This window comes from Larimichthys crocea, chromosome VII (genome assembly GCF_000972845.2).
Source record: "Larimichthys crocea isolate SSNF chromosome VII, L_crocea_2.0, whole genome shotgun sequence".
Classification (NCBI taxonomy): domain Eukaryota; kingdom Metazoa; phylum Chordata; class Actinopteri; family Sciaenidae; genus Larimichthys; species Larimichthys crocea.
This window is the reverse complement of record NC_040017.1, coordinates 6,628,828-6,656,817: the sequence shown is the minus strand read 5'-3', so window position 1 is coordinate 6,656,817 and position 27,990 is coordinate 6,628,828. Positions and strand designations below refer to the sequence as shown.

General features: G+C 43.8%; 1 protein-coding gene across 2 annotated transcripts in view; it reads left to right on the top strand.

Moving 5' to 3' along the window:
- LOC104919384 (SPRY domain-containing SOCS box protein 4) overlaps positions 1 to 27,313 on the top strand; it is a 38,847-nt gene extending 11,534 nt beyond the window's left edge. Inside the window, exons 2-4 of one of the 2 annotated variants that reach the window (XM_010731392.3) lie at positions 2,383 to 2,475; positions 14,302 to 15,189; positions 25,940 to 27,313. In XM_010731392.3, coding sequence (XP_010729694.1) covers positions 14,481 to 15,189; positions 25,940 to 26,067 — 837 coding nt within the window. In that variant the 5' untranslated portion in view covers positions 2,383 to 2,475; positions 14,302 to 14,480 and the 3' untranslated portion in view covers positions 26,068 to 27,313. The remainder of the gene's footprint in view (positions 1 to 2,382; positions 2,476 to 14,301; positions 15,190 to 25,939) is intronic. The other variant, XM_027280539.1, reaches the window with a different exon arrangement.
- Positions 27,314 to 27,990: the final 677 nt, after the last annotated feature.

The following is a 27,990-nucleotide window of genomic DNA, read 5'->3' as shown; positions in this document are numbered from 1 at the left end:
TTTTCATTACACAAGTTATGAGAGACGCGCATGCGCAATACATTCCATTTCACGCGCCCCTGCTGACTAACAGGATAGCCCATACTCCCTCACGCAGCTGAAGAGTGAGGAGGTGTGTCGTTTGGTTTTCAAAAACAGTAAGTGAGATTGAAAGCGAATTAGAAGCAGCAGCACATAATGTGCAAGATTTGCTACAAGGTAATAGCTGCTTCTCTTGGTAACACTACACATTTATTCAACCATCTCAAACAAAAGCACAAAGTCACTCACGACGAATGATGCTTCCATGATCATCGTCATAGTGAAAGGTAAACACTGGTCGCACTTTTGGCGCATCAGCTGCCTAAAACTCGATTCGTTTTCAGAGGCGAATTCACCGTTTACGTGTAAAAGATCGGTACAAACGAAGAGAAATGTTTAAAATACCCGTGTACGTGTAAATGGGGCCTAACAGCTGCCATTGGGTATTTCTTAGCTAAAGATATGCAACCCATTAATACAGTCGAGGGTGAGGGTTTTAAGAAGATGCTTATTGATGCTTATTATTATATTTATTTTGTTCTATAGAGAATTTGCAGAGCAGCTGGATCCATAGTTTATTTTGGATTATTATTATTTAATGTTCCATGAAGTATATTTATTTTATTGATTTTATGCTTTATACATTGCAAAACAGCTGTAAAGTACATATTTGTAGCCAAAATTTATTTTCAATCTGAATATTTTGCATAAAGAATCAATAACAAAGTGTTTTTTGAGAGAGAGAAAAATGCTGAATAAATGCATTGTGAAACTCAAAATTAATCGTGATTTCAATATTGACCAAAACAATCGTGATATTGAGGTTTTTTTTTGGTTTGTTTTTTTCCATAATCGAGCAGCCCTAGCGTCACCCATGTCCAGGTGTCTCACTGGAGCAGGGCCGGTTTTAGCTATCGGCATTGAGTTTTTTTTTTTAATAACTAAAGATTCCTAATGAACTCGATACCTGAGGGGAACCTGATGTCTTAAGAGGGGTTCTGTTCTGTGTTTAATGATCTGCAGTTCATTTAATCAGCGGGAATCCACATGGCCTCAAAGATAGCTGATTTAATTTCACAACTCCCGTGCCATCCAAACTCACACCGCACCAATCCAACACTCCTTTTTGATGCCAAACATTCCCTCCATTGCTCATTTAAATGCATAATTATCAAGATAACACCCCTTGGCAAATTGTGTGTTTGTGTGTAAAAAGGAGCGATGGGGAGGGAATTGAGACCGGCAGTTCGTTATTAATCAGTGTTGATGTCTCACTCGGTGCATTTATAGGCACAGAGGAAACCAGGTTACTGGGAGAAATCTATCTGTGTTAAACACAAGACCCAATAAGACACATTTCTTCTTTCATTTTAGAAACGGGGTTGCCGTTGGAAGCTAATGATTTGATTTAAGCACATATAAACTGATCACTGATTGCTGCTGGTCTCTCAAAGTTTTTTTCTGGGCAACGCTCGGAAGACTTGGCAGAAAGTATTACTACTCCACTGAAGCTACACTTAAGCGATTTGAGTGCTTAACAGATGGGCGTTCTAGAGGAGTAAAGTAGTGCTTGGCCACGGGGAGCGATTTTGGCACTCAAGCTTCAGCGGCACTCTCCCCTCTCTTGTCACACGGCTCCTTGGGCCGAATTGATTCACATTGACATCCTTACTTGAAACCCTAATTCATCACACAAGAAGGTACCAACACATCCTTTGCACTTGTTTGAGTTGTTTGTATGGTTTTTTTTGTTTGTTTGTTTTTTTGCACCCTACAGACTAGTTACATCAGTATTTCCATGTCCGTATCGTTAAATTAAAAAGGCAAATGACACGCAGGGGTTACCCACCCCCTGTCTTTTAAATTTCTGAAGAGTCTTAAAATTGAAGTAGCTCAGGCTCATGAATATTCAAACAAGCAGAGGTCTCTCTCTTCTTTCTTGTTCTTTTATTCCTCCATTTTAGTCTCTCTTTTTGTCACAGACTTCTTTTTGGATTTCTTCATGTCCTGAATTTGAACCAGACTCAAGCAAAGAAGTTTCTGCTGTTTTTTTTGTTTGTTTTTTTTATACAGTAAAACGCACTCAGTAGTAGCACTTAGTATGTATAATGCAAAACATCATGTCAGACCATTGCCTCTAATTGTGCCGCTGAGTATTCAGTGCTTCAGCTCATTAAGATGCTCCGCAAGTGAATTAAGGAGCACCTCTTTCTTGGCAGCTGTGTAGTGTGTTGACCCACATGGCAAACATGTGTGTTATGTGGCTTCAGATGTAACAGAACCTGTGTGTGCCCACTGATGGTAGCTACTCACATGTCTGAGCGTCCGCCCTAATCAAACCTCTGTGTCTTTTCTCAACAGGATATAACCAGAGCTTGATAGTGTGACCTGTGCCCTGTTGACTTGGCAGAGATGCACTTTTCTCAAGACGCCGGCACTCAGATGGATTAAAAGGTTAGCTTCCAACCCCACAACTGACTCTGCACATCCACATCCATTACATACTGCAGCACTGCCTTCATCGTACTTTTAGCCATCTATATTCCAAACCCCTCAGAGCTGGCTAAAGTCATGCATTGCGTTAGATGATATCAGCGGTGATGGAAGGATGACTTTCTGTTCATTCAGCAAAGACTGGATACACAAGAGACTACAGCAAGTGTGTGATGTGCCTTTTTCTTTAAAAATGACAAAGTATCTGTCACACCGGTGATGGGAAGTGGTTGATTATAAGTGATGTCAAAGACGTGCTGACTGATTTCAGTGATCCACCTCATATTCTATAACCCAGCTGTGGAAACCCGATCAGACCGGTTTGGGTTTACCTGTAGGCACAGAGAAACTGATCTGAGGCGACTGCTAAATATTTCAACAGGTCCTAACCCAAAAGCAGCTGATATGTACTACAGGCTTTAGAGAGTCTTGGCTCGGGTTTCATCCTGCGGAGGCCTACATCACTAGCCCAAAGTAAAGCACCAAGATAATAAAGGTGCTTTGTGTTTTTAGGCAAATGAATGAAGACCACACCATGAATAATGTAAACAGCCCCAAAGTGAACCACACAGTACAGCCACAAACTGTACATACAGAAGAGCAGCCTCATAACATTCAGCCCAACATGTCACCAAACAGAAAGTTTGTTGACTCACATGTGGCGTCAACCTTCCCGGAGGAACTTAATATAAAACATCCTGACAGATTGTGAAACTGGTTAAGCTTGAGGTGAAGCTAAACTAAACAGGAGCAGGTTGGTGTAGGGGTATAAGTTCCTATGGTAACGTGTCGGACTCATCCAACCGTCCTTTATGACACAGAACTTCCTGAAAGTGTGTCTGAATTACTGAAATAAGACTCACTGGCAATCCTTCTAACACTCATTGTAGACAGTCGCCTAATGATGACATTAGATATTCTCTTGGAAATCAGGGTGAATCACTGAGTGAGCGTCTTACACCACAAAGTTATCGGTCATCATTCTTTTACTTTCAGGAGTCCGGCAGGTCTTGTCTGTGCGCGCTCTCTCAAAGCGTCCCAACAATTGGCACATTTATACGCTGCCAGATGGCAGAGGCTGCCGTGCAAGGAGCCAACTGCTCATCAGGAGCAGCAGAGTGCCTCCTATCCAGAGTATTCACAAAGAAACACGCTATCGACATCACAGCCATCGAGGGCCCAGGGGTTCAGTATCTTGCTTCAAGAACCCTTTGGCAGAGGTGGCAATCGAAGCAGCAACCCTGTGATTACTACATCGACTCGCTCTACCACCTGAGCCACAGCCGCTTACTCTATGTAAATAGGGCAGTCATACAACTGGAATTTCCCTATCAGGATACAGTCATAGGGCGAACTCAGTGACCCCAGCTAACCTGTCAGATTCATTATTATGCACATAATAGGCTGGAGGACACACAATAGATCCTTCAGCTATCATGATCATGAACCAGAATAGCACCAGCAGACTTTGTCCAGTATAGTTGGATGTGCACTGTCAAACAATGGCTGGAAATTTCTCTGGTTTAATGCAGCTCAACTTGGTGTGTGTGTGTGCGTGTGCGTGCAAGCATGACTGAGTCAGTGCTGAAGCAACCAGTAGCTCATCTTGCCAGTTTTCCAATCTCACTCCACAGCTATGCTCAGACTACATTTTTCTAGCTGCACTACAGGCTGTTCGTGGTGGGTTATTAAGAATCCCACCGCTGTTCTTGGCAGGACACGCCCCACATAGCATTCAAGGGACAGGATTGGTCAAGTAGGCGTGCCTGTCAGTGCAGAAAGCTTTCTGCCAGACCGGCTTCAGGAAGTCATGTGACGTACTACAAAGAGAAGGGATTTGTGGTGTATAAATGGGTTAAATGCAGGACTTTTTTATTTATTAATTAATTGTGGTTGATTTGATAGCTGTTTTGTTTTATCTATCAATTAATTGGTTAATCCACTCATCATTTGAGCTCCTGTTTTGTTAAAATCATCCTTATGGTTCTCTTTCTTACCCCCAGAAAAGTTGGGATGCTGTTGTTCATTGTTCAAGCTGTGAAATGAGCAGTCGATCTCTCTTTCTACATGGCCATCACGATCCCATTAATAATCTTTATTCATTTTTTTTCCCCCTCACACCTAATCGCCTACACGTTGATTCGATTACAATGTGAGTGGTATTCTATCCTACCATCAAAAACTAACACGCTAGAGGCAGAGAAACCCCTGGAAGGGTCAGCAAAGGAACATTATGTTAACTCATACACAAGCAAACACCTGTGAGAAGAAACCTGAGAAAATCTACACAAACACAGAAGACGTAAACTCCACATAGAACGGCCTTTTATCTGACGTGAAAGTGACAATTTGTTCCATTCATTTCTCTCCACTGGCCATAAAACAATTCCTCATCTCACTGGCTGATTGCACTATTCAATGAAAAGATTGCTGTCTTTTCCTCCAGCACCATGGAGGCATCTTTTTACCTTTTTCATGTCGGTGTTTGGATTGCGGTCCTTTGGGTGTGGACACAAGAAAGAAGTGGATTCTCACAGAGGGGTTAGTTTTGGCTCCAACGCCCAACACGTGGTTGCCAACGGATTCTTCTCCTTGGTAAACAGAGACACGGAGACGGCGAACTGCTACTCATCCTCAGCCTATTGGCTGTGTCTCTGTCAGAGAAGCAGGAAGTCATTTGGACAAATGGGTCTATTATTGACCAGCCCACTGCAGTGGTGGACTACACTCTTCGATCTGCACATTATAAAGTCATCAGTCTACTTTATGGCGGAATGAAAGGAGAATGTTTATGATTTCTATCTTAATACAGCATGCATGTTTTATGTTTTTGTGTTACAGTACTATGTTCTGTCGTGTCTTTATTTCTTTCCATATGTCATTGTTTGACTCGACCTACGATTGGCCATAACATTTAATCAACTTCTTAAAGTAACATGAATTTGAGTTTGAGACAGCCCAGATACACTGGAGCCTAGTGGGAGAAATAAAATGTTTGCATGCAATCAGTTGCCTGACACGGTAGAAGTTTGTTTCAGGGCTTTCTACCAGAAAGCCTTTTGTCACAGTTAATTACCATCACATCTCTTGTGATTTGGCTAGCACGAAACCGAGGCAGACACGGATCAGACAGTTAATCCATATTTATTTCAGACGTGTTCCTACAACTACAGTTTACACTACTTGTAGAAATCTTTATCAGCGATTTAGAAGCTGGTAAATTCGCCAGTGCAACGTGAATGCTTGAACTCTGCAATACACGACCACAACGCTCTTTCCAGCAGTAAATGTTGCCGTGATGATGTGGCCTCTGTGGCTCAGGTGGCGCAAACGGGTCATTTAGTAATTAGGACTCGATGACTGTGCCGTGCACATATCATAGTGGGAGCATTGGGAAGGAAGTGCTGTATTGCTTCTGATGATCCATTGACACCTTGCGTGACATCAGTGTCAATGTGACAAGTGTTGTAAAGCGCAGTGAGTAATCAGAAGATCTATATAAATACATGTCCATTTACCATGACAACTGTGGGGAAAATAGCCACATCAAAGCCACATTCATCTGTGGACAGGACCGCTATAAATGATCTCCAGTATTGTATTTATAACAATGTGTCCAAATTAAAGAGCAGTGTGCTCCGGGTGTGCACCAAGGTCCTGACTTTGAGAAGTCCTGCTACAGTGTGCAGTCGTGACTACTTCTTTCTGATCTCTACTTGAGGTCATTCAGCTTCATGCTGCACTGATATCAGCACAACACACCAAGCCAAAACAAGGTAGTCCCGCAGCAGCAGCAAACCTTGAGCGTGGGGGTGTGTTGTCGAATCTGTTGTGAATGTGTCTTTGTTTTACGTCTTTTTTTTTTTTGTACAGTGAATGTTACAATGCGGCTTCCTGTGTGAGTAAAATCATATTGCATCAATGTTAAAATTCAGCATTAAAAAAATATCTCTGCTGAAGAGCTTGAGCATGCAGAGAGGAATGCTGTAGTGCATTTGCCAGCATGGGGGGTGGTGGCAAGTGAGAGGCGGGCTTTCTTGTCTCCCAGGGGAGAAAGTGGAGATCCAGGGAAGCATGCGATACATAGGTAGAGAGCGGGGGATGGTGTCGGAGCTGATGACGGAGGAAGAGAGTGATTGCTTGGGCGGAGTACCTTGTCATAATCGAGCTTATCGTGCACACATCTCCATCAAAAAGCCACATGGAATTATTCCACTGGGTCTAACCTATTAGTTTAACACCTGATCCAAAATACATTTTAGGGCTTTCTTAAATTTAAAACTAGATACACAGGATAGGTCTCTCTGAGTCTAGGTGTCCGCTGGTTCCACCCTCAGACTACTTTTATCAGTACACACAAAAACACAATTGGACCTGAAAAGATGCCGATCCGTATTACACAGCACACAGGAAGCTGAAGTCGAACGTAGAACGTTTCAACATAAGCTTCAATTTTAGCTCTTAGTCATGACTTTAATAGTGTTCATAGGAAAAAACAGTGTGAGTCTACATGACACATGTGACACGAGCACCTGACGAATGTCGAAATCTGTCTGAGCTGTCGTACAGAGTCTGCTTGTTGTCACTGTAAACATTAAATCAACGGCAGAGATCCGAAAGGACTAAATTCATTCAGGAGCTTGAGCCAGCACAACCAATGATTTACAAATAATGTTTGAATTCAACAAACACAGACGTCCACTTTGTGCAACACAGTGTCTTCCGTCCACTTTAGTGGAGCGAAGTGGAAATGAGCTGTTAATCTGTAAATGTGGGAGAACGGAGTGTGTGCGTGTGTTTATCCACATTTCTTTCCACCGTCTTCTGGAGGTGCCCCGTCGCAGCATCTGTGGGAGTGGGTAGTTTTCATTCTTCTTGGGAAAGACTTTTGAGCGTTCTTCACATTAAGCCTCCGCTTCTCCCTCCTTCTCAGCAGCTGTTTTCCTGTGTAAGCTAGAAACCGGAGCCAAGCTGTTTCTCTTTTTGTCGTCTTTTTCCCATCACCACGTCACAAGCAGGAACTCACTTAGTGACGTAGACAAACGCTTTTTCTTTCTGTCCTACTGTGCCACTGTCCCACACTCGCTGGCTGTTGACTGTGTACTGACCTCATTTTGGACTACAGACCGAGGAGCAAGTACTCCCACTCTTCCTTTTGGCTGCTGTGATTGCAGCTCACAATGCCATGTGAGAGCCGAAAAATGTTTTCATGGTAAAATGTCTCTCCCAGTCTCACAGGCCACTTCTATCTCTTGACCTTGTTTGTACCTTCAGTCCTTGGTATTTTCTCTGGTTTCCTATCTCTCTGTTGGCAGGATAGCTGTTGGATTTCTCCTGTGGTGGCAGTTTCCGAAAGTCTTTTCTTTTTCTTCTCTTTTCGACTGCAGGCTGCAACATTCTTGGGATATCTGCATGTCCTGGAAGAGTCTTGAAATGAGTGAAAGAAAACTTTCGTAAGCTGTAACATGTCTCACATTAAATTGTGTCTGTTTTGAGAAAGGTTTTTGATGAAGCTGTTAGTGTAGTGATATTTGTTAGTTTCTATAATGTCATCCTTTTTTAGCAGAAAGAAAAGTGGCTTCTTAATTCAGCTTAATTGCTACATTACACAACAAGTCTATTACATAGAAATGGGGGTACTTATGATTTAGCACGCTCCGTTTCAGAGTGCAGTATAACTGTGCTAAATATGGGCAGTGGTGTGCATGTAATTATATTATGTAAGAATTATATATTACTTCTCGCTCGCTTAGCTCCCCCCGCCAATGTTCCCTTTAATCTCTTGGTATCTGGTCTCAGCAGCCTCTTTGGATATAATGGCAGTTACGCCACCTGCTTGCTCGGCTCCGGTTCTAGCACAACACCAGCTCCACTCTTCATCTGCAGTCCCCTACACCTAGGGCTTTAATATGTTTTCTAGGGCTTTAATGTATTTTCCCAGTGATTTTGTGGTGCAAACACTAACACCACCCCAGGGCTCTAAGCTCACTGTCCGGCAAGCCTGTCTAACGAACTGAGCTAACATTAGCCAACAGCAGCTACATTTCACAGCAGTCTACTTTACTTTGCTTTGTCTGTCAGGATGCTGTAAATCAGAGTTGATGTAGAATAGCTGGAGAACATCAGAGGGAAAAACAGAACATCTTCTCCATAAAATATGATCCAGTTACACCAAAAAATCTGTCACAATACTTCTCTGCACGGCATGACTATAGCTGTTAACACAGGACTTGGAGTGTAGCATTTCACACACGTGAGTGAATGTGACTGAGAGACACACATGATTAAAGACTTTCTGGATTATGTTACAGTGCTGCTACACCCGGTCACTTCAGTTCAAATAATTACACTTGACATAACCTGCAAGTCCGATATGAGTTGTTAGATGAGATACTAAGCGCCGTAATAGATCTGTAGTTAGAGCTGTTGCATTTAAATCTGTTGCATTTTACAAAGGTCAGCACGGCTTACTGACACTTATAACAAATGCCAGGGAAACCAGTAAATCTAGCTCTCTATCTGCTTTAGACCTTAGAAAATCTTTAATCTTTCTTTCTTGTCGTCTTGTTGCAGAGGTAATGCTGTCTCATGGTCCTGACACACTTGAGGCGCCTATACACTGAGATTTAAAACATTTTTTTTTTTGTTTCATAGCACATCCCACTGTGCAAGACGATTTCAAGCAAATCTTGGCGGCACTCTATGATATACGTTTAGTACCACTGTGACGATGCAAGTCATGACTTGTCGTCTTATTTGCACCCTCATGTTTTTAAAATGTAGCCAGACACTAGTAAATTTGTGATATTGTCAGAGTTTTGATGCAGGCGGTCTGTTTACTAAAGCTGCAAACCAGCAGCCAGCGGACGTGGATCGCATTCATTTTGGACCTGGAACGGCCCAAAATCACCTCTTGTGCATTCGTTTTTAAGTCTATAAAAACAAATGCCCACAAAACCGATAAAATACTGAGTATCTGCTCACAATTCCTCATCTGCTCTCATAAAAGTTGCACTTAGACACACTTACAAGCTTAAGCTAACTGCCAGATGACCACTGGCATGCACGTACATCCTGTGCTGCCAGGGCAAGATGAAAAAACCCCCCAACAAATTAGTAGTCTGTGTTCACAGTCCCAAAAAAAAAAAACCTCCAAAAAGAACTCCAAGACCCAACACTGCAGAAAAACATTCTCACATAACTGTGAATCAAAAAATGGCATAACAGTCTTGTTGTATGTGCAGAATTTGAATTAGCAAGCTGTGTGTTTTTTAAAAAGTTGCAGCTGTCGTTGTTTTTGTTTAGCTTTGAATCACACTGAAAAGAGGCAACATGTTGAAACATGTGAGAATTTAGCCACAATTAATGTTTTATGCTTTGGATTATACTCCACCCTTTCCCCTAACCGCTGTTTTCTTTACAACAATCCCTTAATCCTTATTTATTCCCTCATATCGGGTCAACCACAAGCAATTTAACCCTTTTCCATCCACTTTCCACCGCACTCATCTCACCACCAGTGTTGTTTCCCCGTCTGCATATGGTCTGCCTTCCCATTTGCTCCACCCTGTAATGGATACTAATGGATCGGTTCGCCATAGGCCGAGCGAGAGGCTGCATACGTGCGTACACGATCATGTGTGGCCACTGCCCAGAGCTGGTGTTCCGACCAGCGTGCTGATAAGAGTGTGGATGTTACTTCAAAGTGTCTACATTACCGGTGTGTCTGGGTGGCGGTTGCTTGTGTTAAGACTGGCTGTGCATGTTTGATATGCTAACAATGGTTGTCACGCTACAAGCGGCCCCTTCTTTATGTCACTGCCTCACTTGCTCGAGATAAGAATTTAGCGCCGTGGATTCTGGTCAAGTCGCATCTTAAACAGACCCAGCTCCTTGTCTCATCCCGTATCTCCCACGCCCCAGAGCAGAAGGAAATCACTGGGCTGATATTTATTTAGATGTGCCTTCTTAAAGAAGTGGAGGAGATGAAGCAGAGTTCGTTCTTGGTTTGTATCCACTGTATTTGGGACGGAATAATCCTTTCCACTAAATTCAGCTCCCTTAATCTGTGTCGGGATAGACGTCACACCTCATTCCTTCCTTCTCACACTTTTCCCCCCTCCTCCTCTTGGTTCCCAACACCAACCGTCACTCACCTGACCTTTCCTGTTTCTCCCCTTTGTCATCATTTCTTCACTTCTGACACTCTTCATCAACCTTCATCACAGCTTGCTTTTATTCCGTCCTTTCCCAAACCTTTTTAATATTAAACCAGCTTCCTACCTTTTATCCGCAACTCCCCGTGCTATACAGCGAAAAGGAGCAGTGCATGTATGTTTACGAGACGTCATATTTGTCAGAGTTGATTGATGGATTTCTCAATGCTCGTGTTGATGGATAACTCTGCATATTAAGGCTGGACAGACTGTTAGGCCGCATTCAGACTGAATCAGGTCTTCATGGGTGTGGGTGTATGTTTTTGTCCTGAAGGGAACTTTATTTCTCTGATCCACCAACCTTTCCACTATCTCAGAGCGTTCCCTGCCTCTCATTCACTGTCCATGTCTACGACCTTTACTCTTGACTTTTCCCCTCAGATGTCTCTCCCCAATCCTCTCGCCGCTCCTTTTTTTTTTTTTTAAACGAACAGCTACTGAGGCTTGCCAAATGTGTTTTTCAGGAAATAATCAAATGACTGAAGGGTTTCCACAGCAGCTTATTGCAGGAAATTGCTTGTTTCCCCTGAGTGGAGGACCACTATCCAGCAAGAAATGAGTGCACTCTTTAATTGATAGGTTTAATATACTTGGTGATACAGGCCATACATATGATGTGTGAAGATGTAACCTACTGTATTGATCCACAATACTTGAGCACTGACGTGTGTTCTTGACTGCATGAATAATCTTGGCTTACCCAACGTTAACCACCGTGTCACAATATCAGAGTGAAAACCACCTCCCCTTTTCTAACTTGTTTGTTTTGTAGATGAGGCTCAATCAGCTAAATTTAGCTGTATATATGCAAGAGGACATGGGCTGTCCAGGCGCTGGGGTGAAGTTGATTTTGAAGTTTGGTATTCACCACCTGGAAGCTCCCTTTTTGATGTCAGCGTCTCTCTGTGCATGGCATCAAATATTCCAATTTTCAAACAGTTTTCACAGAGAGGCTGACAGCACCAATTCTCCGTCTCTCTATTTTTCCAAAACACCCTCTGGCTGAGATCTCTAATTGAATTTAGATTTTTTTTTTTATTCAATGTGATCTGGATGCGGTTTTCTAGGCGGTGCAGGGCACACAAAGCTGGCACTAATCACATTTGTTTTCCTTGGTTAAGCCCAATTATTTCCATTGAAATACTGCTGTGTTAGTTTAACCCTTCAGGATACGCAGGCAGACAAGCATGACACGTCCGAGTGTTCCCCAACTACTATCACCACAATGACGAGCCTAATACTTCATAACTCACACCTAATAATGTAATAATAGACTTGGACTCAGGCTCAAAGTGCTCAGATAGATAACACCAGGCTGCAAATATAGAAATGTGTGTGTGCTGTTGTTGAACTGTAGACATCTGTGTGTATTCCCATTGGAGGTTAAATGGTCACTGTGAATCAGAAAGGCCATCTAAAACAAACCAGATTTTCCTCTTTATCTCATCACATTCTCTCACTCTCCCCGTCCTGATCCCCATCAATCATTCCTCTTTGACTTGTCTCCTCATTTTCTGGTCCAGCGTTCACCCGCTGACGTAGTACTTGAAGTATTACCAAGCCGCAAGGGCTTGTATTTTGTTGCATACATAACACATACGCATTCACAAATGTCAACTCAACGGTCGATGGCCACCGTGATCACTCTTTGTCCGTGGCTACATTATGCTGCGGGATAAACAGTCCTCATTTGTCATGAGACGGCTCCACGCGTCGGGTCTGGTGGTGTAAATTAATTAATATGGAAATGCAGAGCGTGCCACTTTTCATGGGTTTATAGTCACGAGATAGTGTTCTGCAAATGACACTGTGCCAGCATGTGCGTGTTTGTGTGTGTTGAGTCACCAGGCTGTTGCCTGTGGAGCCCGTTGGTTACATTCCTTGCATCTCCCCTCACCTCCACAGTTAACCTTTTACATCATGGTTTTATGCTGCTCTTTGTGGTCAGAAGGCTCTTAATTTGAAATTTTTAACAAGCTACACTCGAAAGTGTTAAATGTCCAAATGGTATCTGTTATCGTGCTGCGCGTGTGTGTTTGTGGATCCGGATTCAACCCTCCCTTGTTTAGTACTAGTCACTGTTCTGTACTTTTCCTGGAAGAATCACGCCGAGTCCTTTCCAGGGAAACTATAGGGGAGCGAGAAAAACATTCGAGGGGGAGAATGATGGAGATAGGGGACAAGCAGTCTGCATCTCTTGGCTTGGACACAGAGGGGAAACTTTGCAGGTATGTTTGGCAGTAGTGTAGCAGTCTTCTAGCTTGCTCAGCAATGTTTCATTTCACCATAAAGACTTTTTGTCTTAAATTAAATATGACTTGCATCGCATTTTGGAATGGTGAGGAAAGGATTGGCTAAGAAAAGGGAGTGCACAAGAGAGTGACTATATTCAGAGGAAGTCGGCAGCAAGTTTCAGCAAATCCTCCCTGTGTCTCTGGTAGTATTCCACTATCAGAGGATTGCTCATAGAAATGGTTTCACCTAAAAAGCGCTAAGCCCTAAAGGCTTTTGTTCAATATGCTTTGCATTAGTGAATAAATGATTGAAGGAGGGTATTTGGTATTTGTCTGCAACAGAACACAGGGCTGGTGGGTGGTCTACAATGGAGAACACATTTAACTAATAACTGTGGTTAGGGTTGGTAGGTCTCCTCTTCTCGGCTTGTCGGTGGTTTTCAGTGCAAATGTGCAGTAGAGGTTTAGGGTTATGTCTTTCCTGCTGCATCATCTTCAGTGTGTGGTTTTCAAATAACTGTCAAGGTATCGAGTGCCCAAAAAACAGTTTCACATACAGAGAGACTGAGATGTGTTTGTCTGCACTTAGACTGCCAACTGAAGACAGAAAAATGGATTTATAGAGGAATGCCCAAAGTGAAGAGAAGTTCATTTTCAAGTTTTTTTTTTCTCAGTGAATCAATTCAGTCTATAAAGCATCAGAGAATGTTTAAAAAAGAAAAATATCTGCCACAGTAAAACAGATGTTTTGTTTTGACCCACCAACTATCCAAAATCGCCAAGATGATCTTCAGTTTTCTTGGTATTGTGAGAAAAAACCAACCAAGGTTGAACTAACATTCATGGTATGAGCATTTGTTTGTAATTGAAGGAAAAACAGATCATATTTGAGAAGCTCGAACAAGGTTCTGGATATATACCATTTTTAAAAACATTATTGAAGTATTGTATGACATGATACACATTTCACTGGGTTTAAGACAAACAGTAAAGCAGTTATTGTGTCCTGTTTGTTTTGTAGCTCTTACTGACAAGAGCGACCTTATTCATCCTGCATTGGGGAAATTCACTTGTTGCTGTACTGTAACTGTTGAAAGCTGTCCCCAATTCATTCAGCCACGTCTCTGTCATGCTGCACTCTCCATACTCCCTCTGTAGACCGTTTAGCGTTTTTTTCCGGGTGTTTAGATGCAGTCTCCTTCTCATCACTTCAGCAGGGATCTCCAGTCTGTCCACAGAGTATGCTATTGCTGCCAAACACATAAGCCTAGTGACTGATGTCAAATAATTGAATACTGTCCATGAGATACATAATGTTTTTATTTTGTGTTTTTCAGGAGTGTTCTTCCCCCTGGCTGAAGACAGCATCTGTCAAACAGCACCCTTCCACCCAGGACCCACCGTGTTGCCATTGCGCCCATGAGGTAACGTCAGGACCTACCGCCCCCTCATTACCACCCTTGGTCAATCCGTTTCCCTCCCCTCTGTCCCTTTCCTTCCTTCGACCCACCCAGCCATGGGCCAGAAGATCTCTGGCAGTATCAAATCAGTTGACGTACGCGGGGAGCCCTCGTATCGTCCGGTACGCCGCGAACTGCGGGGTCCGGATTTCTGTCGGCCACCCAGGTTGGATTTACTGCTGGACATGCCGTCGGCCAGCCCCGAGGCCCAGCTTCGCCATGCCTGGAACCCTGACGACCGCTCACTCAATGTCTTCGTCAAGGAGGACGACAAGCTGACATTTCATCGACACCCGGTGGCGCAGAGCACAGACTGTATCCGCGGGAAGGTGGGCTACACAAGAGGCCTACACGTTTGGAGGATCCACTGGCCGACGAGACAGAGAGGCACACACGCCGTCGTAGGTGTGGCCACCGCCGAAGCATCTTTACACTCAGTGGGCTACACGGCCCTGGTGGGCTCGGACTCTGAGTCCTGGGGCTGGGACCTCGGTCGGAACAGACTCTACCACGATGGAAAGAACCGGCCCGCTTCCACATCAGCACCTACTTACCCCTGTTTCCTGGAACCGGACGAATCATTTGTGCTCCCAGACTCTCTGACAGTGATACTAGACATGGACGAAGGAACACTGAGCTTCATGGTAGACGGACAGTATCTGGGGGTAGCTTTTAGAGGGCTAAAAGGCAAGAGACTGTATCCCATCGTCAGTGCCGTGTGGGGGCACTGTGAAGTATCTATTCGCTACGTCAATGGACTAGATCGTAAGTCACACACACACACACGCACACACTTGAAAAAGCCAGAAAAACATAACATAATACAATACATAACCTGATCCTCTCTTTACTGTACTTTGTTTTGCCCACCTCAGCCTGATAGCAGCCAGGCTCTACAGTGTGTGTGTGTGTAAATGTGAAAAATGATTTAGTCGCACAGATGACAGACTATGTACTGAGAAAAATACACTAGACAGTGTACAAAACACTCATCTCGCAGCTTCTCCTCTTTAACTGGCACGTACAGACACGTTCATCAGTTAAAACGCCAAAACATTAGCAGCAGCAGGTCACATCAGCTGTTGCTAATTATCGTTAATTCCATGAATAACTTGATGGCGGGCCACACTCAAAAGTTGGCCGTTGTCGGGTTTGTGTTTTGCAAGCCAGCCTCTGTACACTCAGCCAGAGACTCTTTGGGGTGAAAGAAGTCTGACTGCATAACACCACTGCACAACTGCGAATGTTTTCTGCAATAGTGTGATACTTTAGCTCGTCGTGTCGATTTCAGTCTCATTCTTTGAACTTTCATTTAGAACCTTATAAATCATTAAGCTTTTTAACTCCGCTTTGAGGGCAGCTTCTTCTGTATATTGATCAAGTAGCTCCTGGAAAAATGAAGAATTTAAGAGCTGCAGCTGTTATTTCAATTTGTCAGATATGCATTCAATAAACATTTAGATGAATAAGAATATTAGACCAGACGCTGTATCGGTAGATACCCAATATTAAAGGACTCGAGGATTAAGTCCTAATTTTCGAGATATTTTTGGGAGGTAATTTTTCACAGCGCAGACATGTTTTTGTCTAAGCATGAAACTCCAGCTAGGCTTATATTTAGACCTGCTCGCCAAGGCTGTAAAGGTCCAGGGTGAGATTCGTGCGGCAACAACTTGGACAAAACCCAGGGTAAGTCCAAGGAGGGGAGAGAAGGAGGACAAGAGATGGGAAACAAGACTTGTATTCAGTCATCAGATACGGGTTATGGCCAGTCATGTGTCTCTTGCTGTATGACAAAGTGCAGTTGTTTTGAACTGAACGAGAGGAGTCTGAATCAGGCCCCAGAGAATTCGGTCTTCGAATGTCTGAAATTGTATCTTTGCTGTGTAATGTTTATAAAATATAGGGGATTTTCCAGTTAAACTACTTCCTCGAGCGGCACTGGTGTGGCTAATTTCCAAATTCTTCACACTTGGTCTTGGCTCTCCAGAAATGTACAGGATTTAAGGTTTACAGCGAGAACCGGGGAGGATTTACTTGCAGATTTGTCATATTTTCTTCAGAGAGTATGGAGGATGGATATGAAGTGCACATTTCTGTCTGCACTGATCTATAAAAAACCCACAATGAGAGAGACTGCTGCTTTGTTTACCAATAGGAAGTGGCTTAAACACGCTCCCCGTGTACTATTTCTAGACTGCTTCCCGTTATCGCCTTTTAGCACTGTCTCAAGTCTTCAGACAGTCTGCCTCAAACATTCACACACCCAGAAAGCAAAACAACAACACTGCATCCAACTGTCTCATATAATAGGACTAGCTGTTTCCACTGCTGTCCTGAAGTCGTCTTAAAGATCTGTGTGTGTGTGTGCTGTGTTTGTGTCAGCTTGGTCTCTCTGCCACACTGCTCTTTTCTGTAAAATGTCATTGCTCCGACTAGTAGAGTCATCTCTGTCAAGTCTGCCCCTCGGCTTGTGTAATCACCCCTCAGTCCTCCTCGCACAAAGACCCAAACAGGCTGGGAGTGTTCGCCGACAGCGAGGCACGGACACCATGTCCATGGCTGCGAGCCGTGTGTGTGTCTGTCTTTGTGTGTGTATGTGTGCTGGGGGACAGCATCCAGTAAGAGGAGGAATTCTGGCCGATGTCCCAGTGTGCCTCTGAGCTCAGCGTCTGCTCCTGCATAGTGGGAAACGTCGGGTTAGGTGTGTGTGGGTATGTGTTAATCAGCTTAAAAGCACATCATGTAGAGTGACCAGTGTTCATTTTTCACAAAAACATGGTAAACGCCACGTTCAGAAGATCATCGTTGTCACCTGTGGTCTATGAAATATTCTCACTGTTGGTTTAAGTGTAAAAAAAAAAAAAAGCACCCATATTTAGCAAGTAGCTGCATTTAATAAACATGGAAGTGTCCTTCGTTACTTAAAAATATCAATAAGCAATATTAAACTCAGATTTGGTGCATCTAGCTCGTTGTTTTTGTTGCTTGGATCAAGTGCTGAATTAAGTAGCGAGCTGCAGTATGTTACCCAAAGAGTGGACATCCAGACAGGATCCCGCGTCGTGTTGGCTGCTGCGGTGCGGGCCACAGTGGTGTCCGCCAGAAAATGCAGCTACCTGCGGCCAATCGGATGCACGGACCGGAAATGAAGTGTCTCTGAAACTGAAACTATCCAGGTGGACTACATTCTCTACCTGTTGTGTCCTGGCTTGGGTTATTTCATGTATCCAGCTTCTGAATCTGTGTCTGGCTCCTCACCCTGCGGCGATTCACCACAGCAGTGGATCCTGTCTGAATGCAACCTAACCTACTTCTGATTTCGCACTGGGCAGGTAGCAAATAAAAAACAAAAAAGATTGCGACACATTTTCCTCTCAAGTGAGTAAACTGATGTACACCTTTCTTTTTGCTGGATACAAAACAAAGACAAGCACGAGCCAACAGCTGCAAAGTTCCTGGTTTGTTGCGGTCAGAGGTTACACGCTTCATTTTATGAAGTCCCTGCCTTGTGATCACTTCATTTGAAGTCCTACAGATACAAATCTACATAGCAGACCATCAACTGGATTGTTGTTTCACACATGCAGAGGCGGCTGGTGTCAGACACTCATCAGATTGTTTGTTTGTGTTTTATTATAAGTCATCAGACCACATACAGCGAAAATCTCTCTCTTACCGTTGCAACCCCGTTTAAATGTGTCTCGGACAAATGTGTGGATGTGACCTGCATGTTTTTGGGTTTTGAAGTGCGTGTAAAGACAATGTGTAGAGAAACGCTGTTCCCATTGTTGACTGCGTAGATTGAATGTCTGGAGAAAGTGCAATGTGGCATTTCCTCTAGTTTTCTGTGCAGACGGTGCCGTGATAGTGATTTGCAAAGATGTCTGTGCATGCATAGTTTGATCAGTTTCCACGCTAATGAAGCTCGGGCATGGAAAAAGAGTCTGCTAATAGGAATGGCTAATGGCGCTAGCGTATGAGCTTGGACTCGCATCAATCACTTGTTGTTCTTCTTTGTGCTTGTTCTTTGCCTCTTGCTTCATTGTAGACATCAAAGATCGACTCTTGCACGAACATAATATTCTCTGTTCTCACACGTTCAAGTCTGCCTCGTACTATATAACAGTTTGGAAGCCATGCATGTTCACACAGCTCATGCTCTGGCAGAATATAGCTCGATGCTTGGAGATAGCTATTCCCAAGTTATGCTTTTGTGCATCCACTTATAGCGACTCTTTGTTCTCTTTCTGGGTTCTTGGTCTTTCACTTGTCTTGTTGTCTGTTCATTCTTTTTTTTCTCCTTCTCCCTCCTGTCTTACTCTTTTATTCTTCATCTCTTGCTCCCTTAGAAGTGAGAAGAGAAGTCTTCTTATACTTCTCTCTCCTTTCTGTATGGTCTTTTTTTTAATACGCTGCATTAATGCAGTTTTCTCATCGTTTTCTCAACACTTCAGTCCTTAGGTCCCAGAGACACTTGAAAGCCCTCCCCACTGAGACATGATTTTTATTGGTTTCATACGTCTGACTTGTTAACGTCCCTTAAGTACAAAACAATGGGGTTGCTGGGTCTCGCAGTCCTCCTCCTTCTATTCTTAGAAAACCCATCTTTTTCTCTCCAAACACGCCTCATGACACCACAGCGGCCCCAGTCAGCCTAAAGGCAACAAGAGGATCTAAACTCATTTACACCTGAACGAGACAGACCGGGGCAGAGGAAGTGTTTCTCTCACGCACACACACACACACACACACACTACTGACATGCCTGCCCTCCCTTTGTGCAAATGAACCCTATTTGACTCTGACTCTTTGTGTTTTTATCTCCTCCCTCCTGCTTTCCTATTCCATTTCAACACTAATCCTTCCTTTTCAGAGTTTACGCACCCACTCGTGGTGATAGGTTGCCGTAGAAACGGTTATGGTGACTTTTCGGTGTGGGTAGGTGGTTTATTGTTGACCAGCCGGCTCCCTCACTAGTTTGTTTGCCAGGGGCTTGCCCTATGCAAATGGGATGTCTCCCGTCTGCCTGTCTGCTGTTCCGAGCTGTAACTTGAGTGTAGACCTTGCATAAATTAAGGTTGAACCTGTACGCTCCTATAAGTAAGACTACCTTGGATTAAATCAGACAGGCGGTGTTGTTTGGCTTGTTTTAAATGACACGATGCCGTGACTGATCAGTTTGTTTCTAACCCTGAACAGAGCCCAGGATGTCAACATGTTGACTTACACAGGTAGTGTGAGTCCAAACTAGCACAAATCCCTCGTTTCTTATATGCACTGTATCCCCCAGTAAAGACAGTCTGATACTCTCAGTCTTCATCTGAACTCACTTGTCTGTGTTTGTATTCAATTACAGGCGCCTGTTGTCTGCACAGGGCCGGTGATGCATCCGTTTCCCGTCAGAGTTTCATCTGTTCCCATTGAACCTTTTCTGAACAGCTAGGTTTATTTTCAGGGCTAAAAATTCAGTGACAACTAACCAAAAAGTGATTGACTGAATAAACAAAGCCTTGTCCTCTTGATTTTATTGTTTGTATTCTGTTACCATGTACACAAAGCTCTCTGTCCTTCATGTTCCAAATATTTTGAATTTGGATTTTGGAATTTTTCAAGATGACTGAGGCTAAATATAGTCAAATTGGAAGATGTTGACTTTAATCATGTAACAATTTCACCACCTCAGAAAACATAAATGGTCCAAGTACTACCATTAAGACGGATGTTAAAATGGACTGTAGGTCAACTTATTAAGCTACGACAGTTTACACAGCAGGAAGGTTTATTCATGCTAAGAAGATGATTTTTTTTGTTGATTGTTGCTGAATCCTGAAAAGAACCGGTTCTAGAGCCAGAGGTTATTTGTTGGAAAAGAGTTGCCACCTCACGTCCTAACATTTCCAGTCTGGAGTTGAACCATGAATTATCACCTCTGCTTATGACCGCGCTGTTACATTTTAGGTCGTAACTGATCATTGTTGCGCTTGCTATGTGTTTATTATTAACTTAAACTCTACAGTGTTTTCATATGAAATGTTTTCCTCAGTGTACCACCTGAGTTAGATCACGTGCAACCCACCATAGTTTGTGGCACAATGCATGAATGAAAACGAGAAATCTGTAAGAACCTGAGTGAATTTGCACTTACAAACCGCACACTCACGCACAGTATTCTGTGCTCCTCTTTATAATCATGTGTGCTTAGCCTCTATTTCCTGAGCTGAGTGAGAGAGCAGCAGGACCAAATTATTGGCAATCCAATGCCTTCTGTCTAAAAGTCCCTAGCTCGGTGGTGCGAGGTAATAGGAAGTCAGATATCGTCATTGAATCACTAGTTCAGCAAGCAATTGGTTTCCACGGACGATTCATTTTGGACACCTGCATTTCCAATTAGGCACAGAGCGACGGTTTGCTCTGTTGCCTCAGTCCTGCTGTTCACCTCATCGCTCTGCTCCAATTTTCTTTCTTATCCTCACATCACTGATCTAATTCTGTCCATCCCTTTAAACATATCCCCCCCCCCCACCACTCTTGACCTCTTGGTGAAAGGGGAGCGGAGATGTGTCTGCACCTTCAAGGCTGCCTATGTGACACATCCACCCGTCATCTTAAAAGTAGGCCAGACAGCCCGCAGTTTTTATGCTAATCTATTCGCTAAGCGTGGCTGGGAGCCTGCACACTTGCCTGTTATCGAGGTACATCTCGTAATGAAGGGAACGCAGGAGGAAGAGGGTGGAGTTAAACGAACAATAAATTGGAACATGTGCCAAAAAAGACGGACCTATCTTACCCTTCATTTCTAACCAGGACAGAACTGGGCCGTGTTGTCTCTCACAGCGAGACACACACACACACACACACACACGTACCCACGCAAAATTCACCGGGCTGCGGGAGCGAGACTGGAGGAAACTGTGGGGGGAACTATCACCGGTTGCATATTGGCTGTCTCACCTCAGTGAGGGCAGACTAACTGACGCGCCACTGTCCGGAAATTTACCTCCCCTTCCTCCAATTTGTTCTCGATTAAGTGTTAGGTAGGTGTGCGCGCCTGCCTGCCTGCCTGCTCGTCTCTGTAGTCCAATGGCGCATCAGGCACTCAGTCATCCTTAACCACACTTTCCCACACTCCATCTCCTCTTTACTGTGCCATAAATCTGTCAGAATCTAGTCTCTGGCCCATTACAACCAAAAAAAACGAAGCACTTGAGAGGAAGAGAAGAGTGCAGAGATAGACGTTAACATGACAGGCTGGAGTGTGGAGGACAGACGAAGAATGGAGAAAAAAATAGCTCCAGTGTTCACCTTGGGTTAACTGAAACACATCCAGCTAATTAGCATGGCTTGATTATTACACCTGCACGTTCATTCTGATTAAGTTTGAAAGTTCTGTCAGGCTTTTCATGTGTGACCGATGACACAGAGCCTGCTTTAAATAGACACACACAAAGCGTGCTTCGTTCTTAATCTAATTCCGAAAACCTCTTGGCAGTGTTGTCAGTGTTACCAAGTAATGGACAGCATGCACTTCCTGTCTGTGTTCATCACCGCTGTCTGACAGGACCACTTGTCGCCCTAGGCAACCTTTGCTATGGAGACCAGCTTGTGCCAGCAGGGATTAGCCGGCTTTCAGCAAGTTTGTAGCATCATCACGTCATCACCTCCCTGAGGAGAGCGCTGTCAGAGAGTAATGATACTCCCTGTGGCATCATCAATCTTGTTACTGCAAAACAGCCACGTTTTACTTTTACTGACTGCTAATGAAGGCGGCGCACTTTAAGTGATAATTGACTATTTTTAACTGGCGGTTTTGGATGATACAGGCAGGCGTAGTGATTTGGGAAGTACGGCACTGAAAAGGATTTTATTTTCTAAAAATATATTAAATAAGTTCACGTCTATAACAGTTTGTCAAATAGAAGCAGAAGAAAGTACTTTCTGCACAATTTGCATCTGTTTGGAGTCAAGTCTGTTGAAGCAAGCATGCTTGCTTTGCCAGCACATCTCAGTCTCTCTCACAGAGGAATATTGTGTTTGTCACAGCTGTCCATTCTGTCTTGGCTGTTTTGTACTCAACACCAACATTTGGTTGAACACATAAATTGGTACCACTGCTTAAATCTAGACACATACAGCGCATGTAAACACACGGTGCAACTGAGACTATACAGTGACAACACCCAGAGGTGTTGTGAGGAGCTGGTTACTATGGAAACTACCTATATGTGGGGGCTGTTGGGGCAGTAGACTGATTGATAGGTGCTGTTAGGAACAGAAAGTAAATCAATCTCAGTAGGAGCGGTGGGGGGGGTCCTTCATTCCACAGAGGCTCCACGCGCACCAAGACACTGTGACCTGAGTCTTTCTTATTTTATTTACGAGGGCAGAGTTCAGACGGTCACAAGGTGCTGGATAAACGGAGACGTGATCGCACTACCAGGTGCACAAGTCTTAATCTCGTAAGTCGGCACACTACGGCACGGACACAGAGGGTAATTAAATGTTTGAGGGGTGCGATCGTCCTGCCAAGTATTTCTCAAACCACGGTGAAGAATTATCAGCTGGACGGCCTCATCGCACACATCACAGCACATTGTTTATTTTCAGTCCCGGTTCATTTAACGTGTCTTCCTGATTTGGGCACTTAACCGTGTTGACGTGGCCACAAATGAATCCCACTCTCCGCTGTCCCCAAGGTGTTCTTACAAAAGGCTTTTCATTAAGCACACAGCAGTCAAATAAATTCAGATAGCTCCACTCCATTTCTATACACCCTGTCAGCGGTTGTTCACCGGTGGATTTCATTATTTCCCCTCACTGCCGTTTCAAAGGTCACTCACCAGACTGCAGCAGAGGAACTCTGAGATGTTTTTGCCTCACCGTTGATTCAAACGGACATTAAATGAACATTTCTGTGCCGATCTGTTCTTAATTAGGATCTTGATGTAAGCAGAGTCTATGTTTAGACAAGCCCCCGTTCAATTTTTTCAGCTGTGTTTGTGTGTTCACTATCCAACGGTCATGTGGCCACCATGGCAGCAGTTCACGCCCAGAGGAATGCCTGAGGTCTCTTGGCAGGCTCGCTCGGCTCCGGTTTCATGAACTCACTTCAGACTAGTCCCTAAAAATCATGCAGTATCAAGGGGCTGAACACAGGATCTTAGTCACACTCACGGCCGTCGATGCTGTAATTTAGGGTCTTTGCCCAGAGCTTATTGTCAGAACTGCTCCATCAATAACTCACAGCATCGTGTGTGTGTGTGGCATTGTGTGTGTGTGTGTGTGTGTAGCATCGTGTGTGTGTGTCTCTGTCTTTTGAATATCTATACATGTCATGTAGAGAGTACAGTTCAGGCCAGGTCACTGAAACTCTGACAAACTTTTCTCTTCAATCTCCAGCCTGTCAACTACGTTGTGTCTGTGTGTGTACTATGTTTGTTTGCAAGTGTAAAATGCCCCAGCTCGTGTCCTTCACCCAGTGTGTAAGTGGACTCTAAACAGCAGGAATTCGGCCCGACCAGATGGTGCTTCCAGGTGGAGCAGCTTGACATCCGTAAAGGGACAGCAGTTAAGAGTCTGTCTCTGTCTGACATACACAGACATTACTTGCCTCCAAAATAGGTGGGGGGGGAAGGAACCTCGGTCTACAGGCATATATTTACAAGTGTGTGTGTGTGCAAATATTTTAATATTGTTCGTTGCTGCTGCTTTTTTTGCTAGACAAATATGTTTTTCTGAGCCACTTTCAGCTGTATTTCAAACTAAATGTGTCATGACGTACACTCACACTGAAAGGCCTTAGAGCAGGTTGTACTAGGGTGGTTCAAAAGCAGTTTGGTAAACTTCATTCACAATCTGCACTGAGGGTGTCAGGGGCAGCCGATGGACACGGCTCACGCTGCTCAGCTCTCCGCCGCGCAGTTAGTTTTGTAGTGAGGTCATTTTGAGACAAGACTCGGTTTGTTAAGTTTACAGCCTGCCATTCCGTTCCTGCTGTGTCGCCCCATGTACAGTGATGCAGCACTTTTACTAACAAAACTTTTCTCACGGCTGACTTTTTGTCTCTTCATGGTAGGAAAAGCACAGGTGCGACTAATAACACAACAATGATCCCCGTTTCCCAGTTAGTCATGACAGTGTGGCACTGAACCAGGAGCCTGAAAGTGAAGCAGCTAAATGGAATTCAGCCGTTATTCATTTTAATATTTGCACCTCTTTAAAAGTAACAAATGGAGGCAGCCTGCTTTTGTTAAATACGTTCAAAGTAATTGAATTCTGCGTGACTCATGCAAGGTTCTGCAATGGCCTACGGTGTATGAATTGATGTGGTGTAGTTCAATAAGTTACTCTTTGGCTGCACTGAGTGTCATCTTTCACACCCCAAAAATTTCAACTGGAAACGGCTTTGCTCGAGCACAAAACACTACTCTAGTCAAGCATGAGTGAAATTGAGGAGTACTTAGTATTTCTAACACCCACTGTTAGCAGACAAACATGGCTTTCCTGCTACTGCAAGGATTAATAAATTAAAGTTCATATAAAGTCAGAATAAATGTGTTCTAAGTTTGTCAGACCAGAGAAGAAAGTGTTAACTACTTAGCCAAACTGATGAATGAACTGAATGATTAAAAATGTCAACAAGTTTATGAAATTAGGTGTCAGTCGTGTAAAAAATGAGCAGTACTCTCGGCTCCAGGACTGTGGAGGCGTGTCCTCTGAATGCACTGAAGCCACGCCCACTCGTGGGAGCAGTCATGCAGCAATTTTGAAGCATGTCAGATGGATTCAGAAAATGACATGACTAACTTTGAAACACTCTGAGCGAGATGAATTAATCTGTCTCTGTTAGAGGTGCAGGGGTATGTTCAGGGTAGCCTCAGCGTGTCATCAAGCCACCCTTTTGGACCACCCACAAAATCCTGGACTGAAAACTGGTCCACATTTCAGTAACATATCGTTCAGAGTGTTTTCACATGTTTTCAGCAACTATTTATCAACATATTTAATGTATTTTGAAAGAAATCTCAAAATTGCCTTTACATGGACTTTAATATCCAGCAAAACACTTACATATAGCATGAGAACAAAATCTGAGGTAACCCAGCTTAACTTCCTGTCTTTCACTGCATGTGTACTGTCACTGTGTCTAATAATAAATGATGAAACTGATGAGAAATGAATCAGAATTGAAGCTCATGAGGCCTGAACGGCACATTGTTACATTTTCAGTCCCCCGTCATGCTTCCAGCTGTGATGGCTCTCCAAATTTTACACATGCATTGCTGCTTTTTCCATAAATGTCCTGTCACGCCTGAATGAAGCAACACTTACATAAGAAACCCATGTCTGAATACTAGAAAAGCATTGTCACATGTCCTATAGTTGAGAGGGACAACGGCATGTGTCCACTGGCCAGAACAGTCCTGACAGTGGCAGCTTCAGGTGTAAACACTGAATCAGATTCCCACTTGGACGTCCGGACCCCTAACCACGTCTTCTCTCTTGTCCTTCACAGCGGAGCCCCTCCCCCTCATGGACCTGTGCAGACGAGTAGCTCGACTGGCTCTGGGCAGAGAGCGCATCCATCACATCGACACGCTCCCACTGCCGCAGACACTCAAGAACTACCTCCAGTACCAGTGATACCACACAAACACACACAGATGGGAAAAAAACGAGGCCCGCTTGTTCTTATGGTAACCAGCCTGACTGAACTTAATCTTAACCGTCAGACATCTGCTGAGGATGCGGACAATGACATTCATGGTAAACAGGTGGTGAAGACGGCGCTGCAAGAGGGTTTTGTTTACAACAGTTGGGGTTATTTTCCATTTAGGATGTTTTTATCTTTTGGTTTTCAGCTTTTATTTTTGTTGTTCTTGCTGACTGCTGTCTTTCTCGACAGATGACTAAAGGAGCTGATGAATGAAATGAGTACGAGATTAAAAGAGAATATTGCAATCCAGTTTCTTGCCAATCACACGTAAAGTCAAACTACATGTCGTCAGTTTGAAAGGGCTTGTGGTTTTAGGGCGACAGTTTACTCTGACACAGACTTTGTGGAAGCCTTCCTCGGAAACATGTTGGTATTTATATTCATATTCCCAACAACACAGCAGGCTCTGTGGAGACGCAACAATCCCTCCAAGCCACAGGAGAGAGCGAGAGATGGCAAGAGAGGGGGAGAAAGTCCACACACACACACACACAGAGTTCTATTTTTGTTAGTGTGTGTGAGAGAGTGTGAGAACAGTGCACCACATGGATTACATGTATATTGTTTGTGTGTGTGTGTGTGTGTGTGTGTGTGTGTGTCAGAAACAAAGCCCTAACTGTCTGTAAGAACACAACTCACTGACAAGCAGTCAGTTACCACCTACAGGCTGAAAAACACCACGACTCCAGTCTGGTTTGAACTCCTCTCTGTCACTCACTCTGGCTTGGTTTAAGCCTCCATCATGTTTGTTGGTCAGCTCTGTATCTCCTGCAACGCTGATAGAGATTGATCTGAAAGTGAAAGCTGTGTCTTTGGCTGCTAATGTGCCTGCTATGACACACACACACACACACACACACACACACACACACACATACACATATAAAATAAAGCACATGGCACTTCTGTCATATCAGAAGACACCTCTTTCCCCCCTAAAATTTTAAATGCTGCTTTTCTATCTTTTTCTTCCATCTGGCCCTCATCAGGGGTTTTATCCATGATGTCCTTTTGAAAATGATGGTCTTATTTTTTTTTTTTTTAATGTTCTTTTTTTTTCCCTATGGATTTTGAGATTTGTCTGTGGGACAAACGTCTCGCAGGTACAGGTGGAAGAATGTGCTGCCACGAGTCTTTTAAATGTGAATAAGAATAAACTGAGCAAAATTCACACTGCCTCGCCTCGCCCCTTGTGCTTTTTTAAATATCATTTAATTATCGGACAGTAGGTGTTTTATTTCAAAGTTGACCGCCCTCTTAACCCTGCCCCTGAACACCAACTGTCCATTAATGTCTTAGCAACTGTAACTAGGTATGGCAGCCCTGTGACCCTGTAGGCTTGTCTGAGATGAGCCAGGCCGGCGCAGAGCTGCTGTACAACTTCCATTAGTGTTTTTGCTGAGTGCATTGCGTGCACAATGTGATTTGGTGGGCTCGGAGCGGCACAGCGCTGCGGTACGCTGTGAAGTAATGGCTTTCAGAGTACATTGCTGCTGCTCCTGCTGCTGTTGTAAAGAGTCAGGACAGCAAACATGGCAGCAGACAGAGCCACACACTCTTCAAAACAGGTCTTCAGAAACCTGTGGGTGACGTCCCAGATGAGCCGTCCATTCTTTATACTGTCAATGGTCTGAAAAGGGCAGTGACAAAAACAAAGATGTGCACAGCTGTGAGAGCTACGTCCTATAGTCTATCTACAGGAGTTACAGAAGTGAAATGCTTGATAGCAAGTGCTCATTTTTACCCCAACACTAGGTCTCTCCACTAACCATAACACTTTTCATTATCGTGTTTCATCATTCCTCCACGGTGTTAATCATCACAAACTTTAGCAGTAACAAATGTGTTTG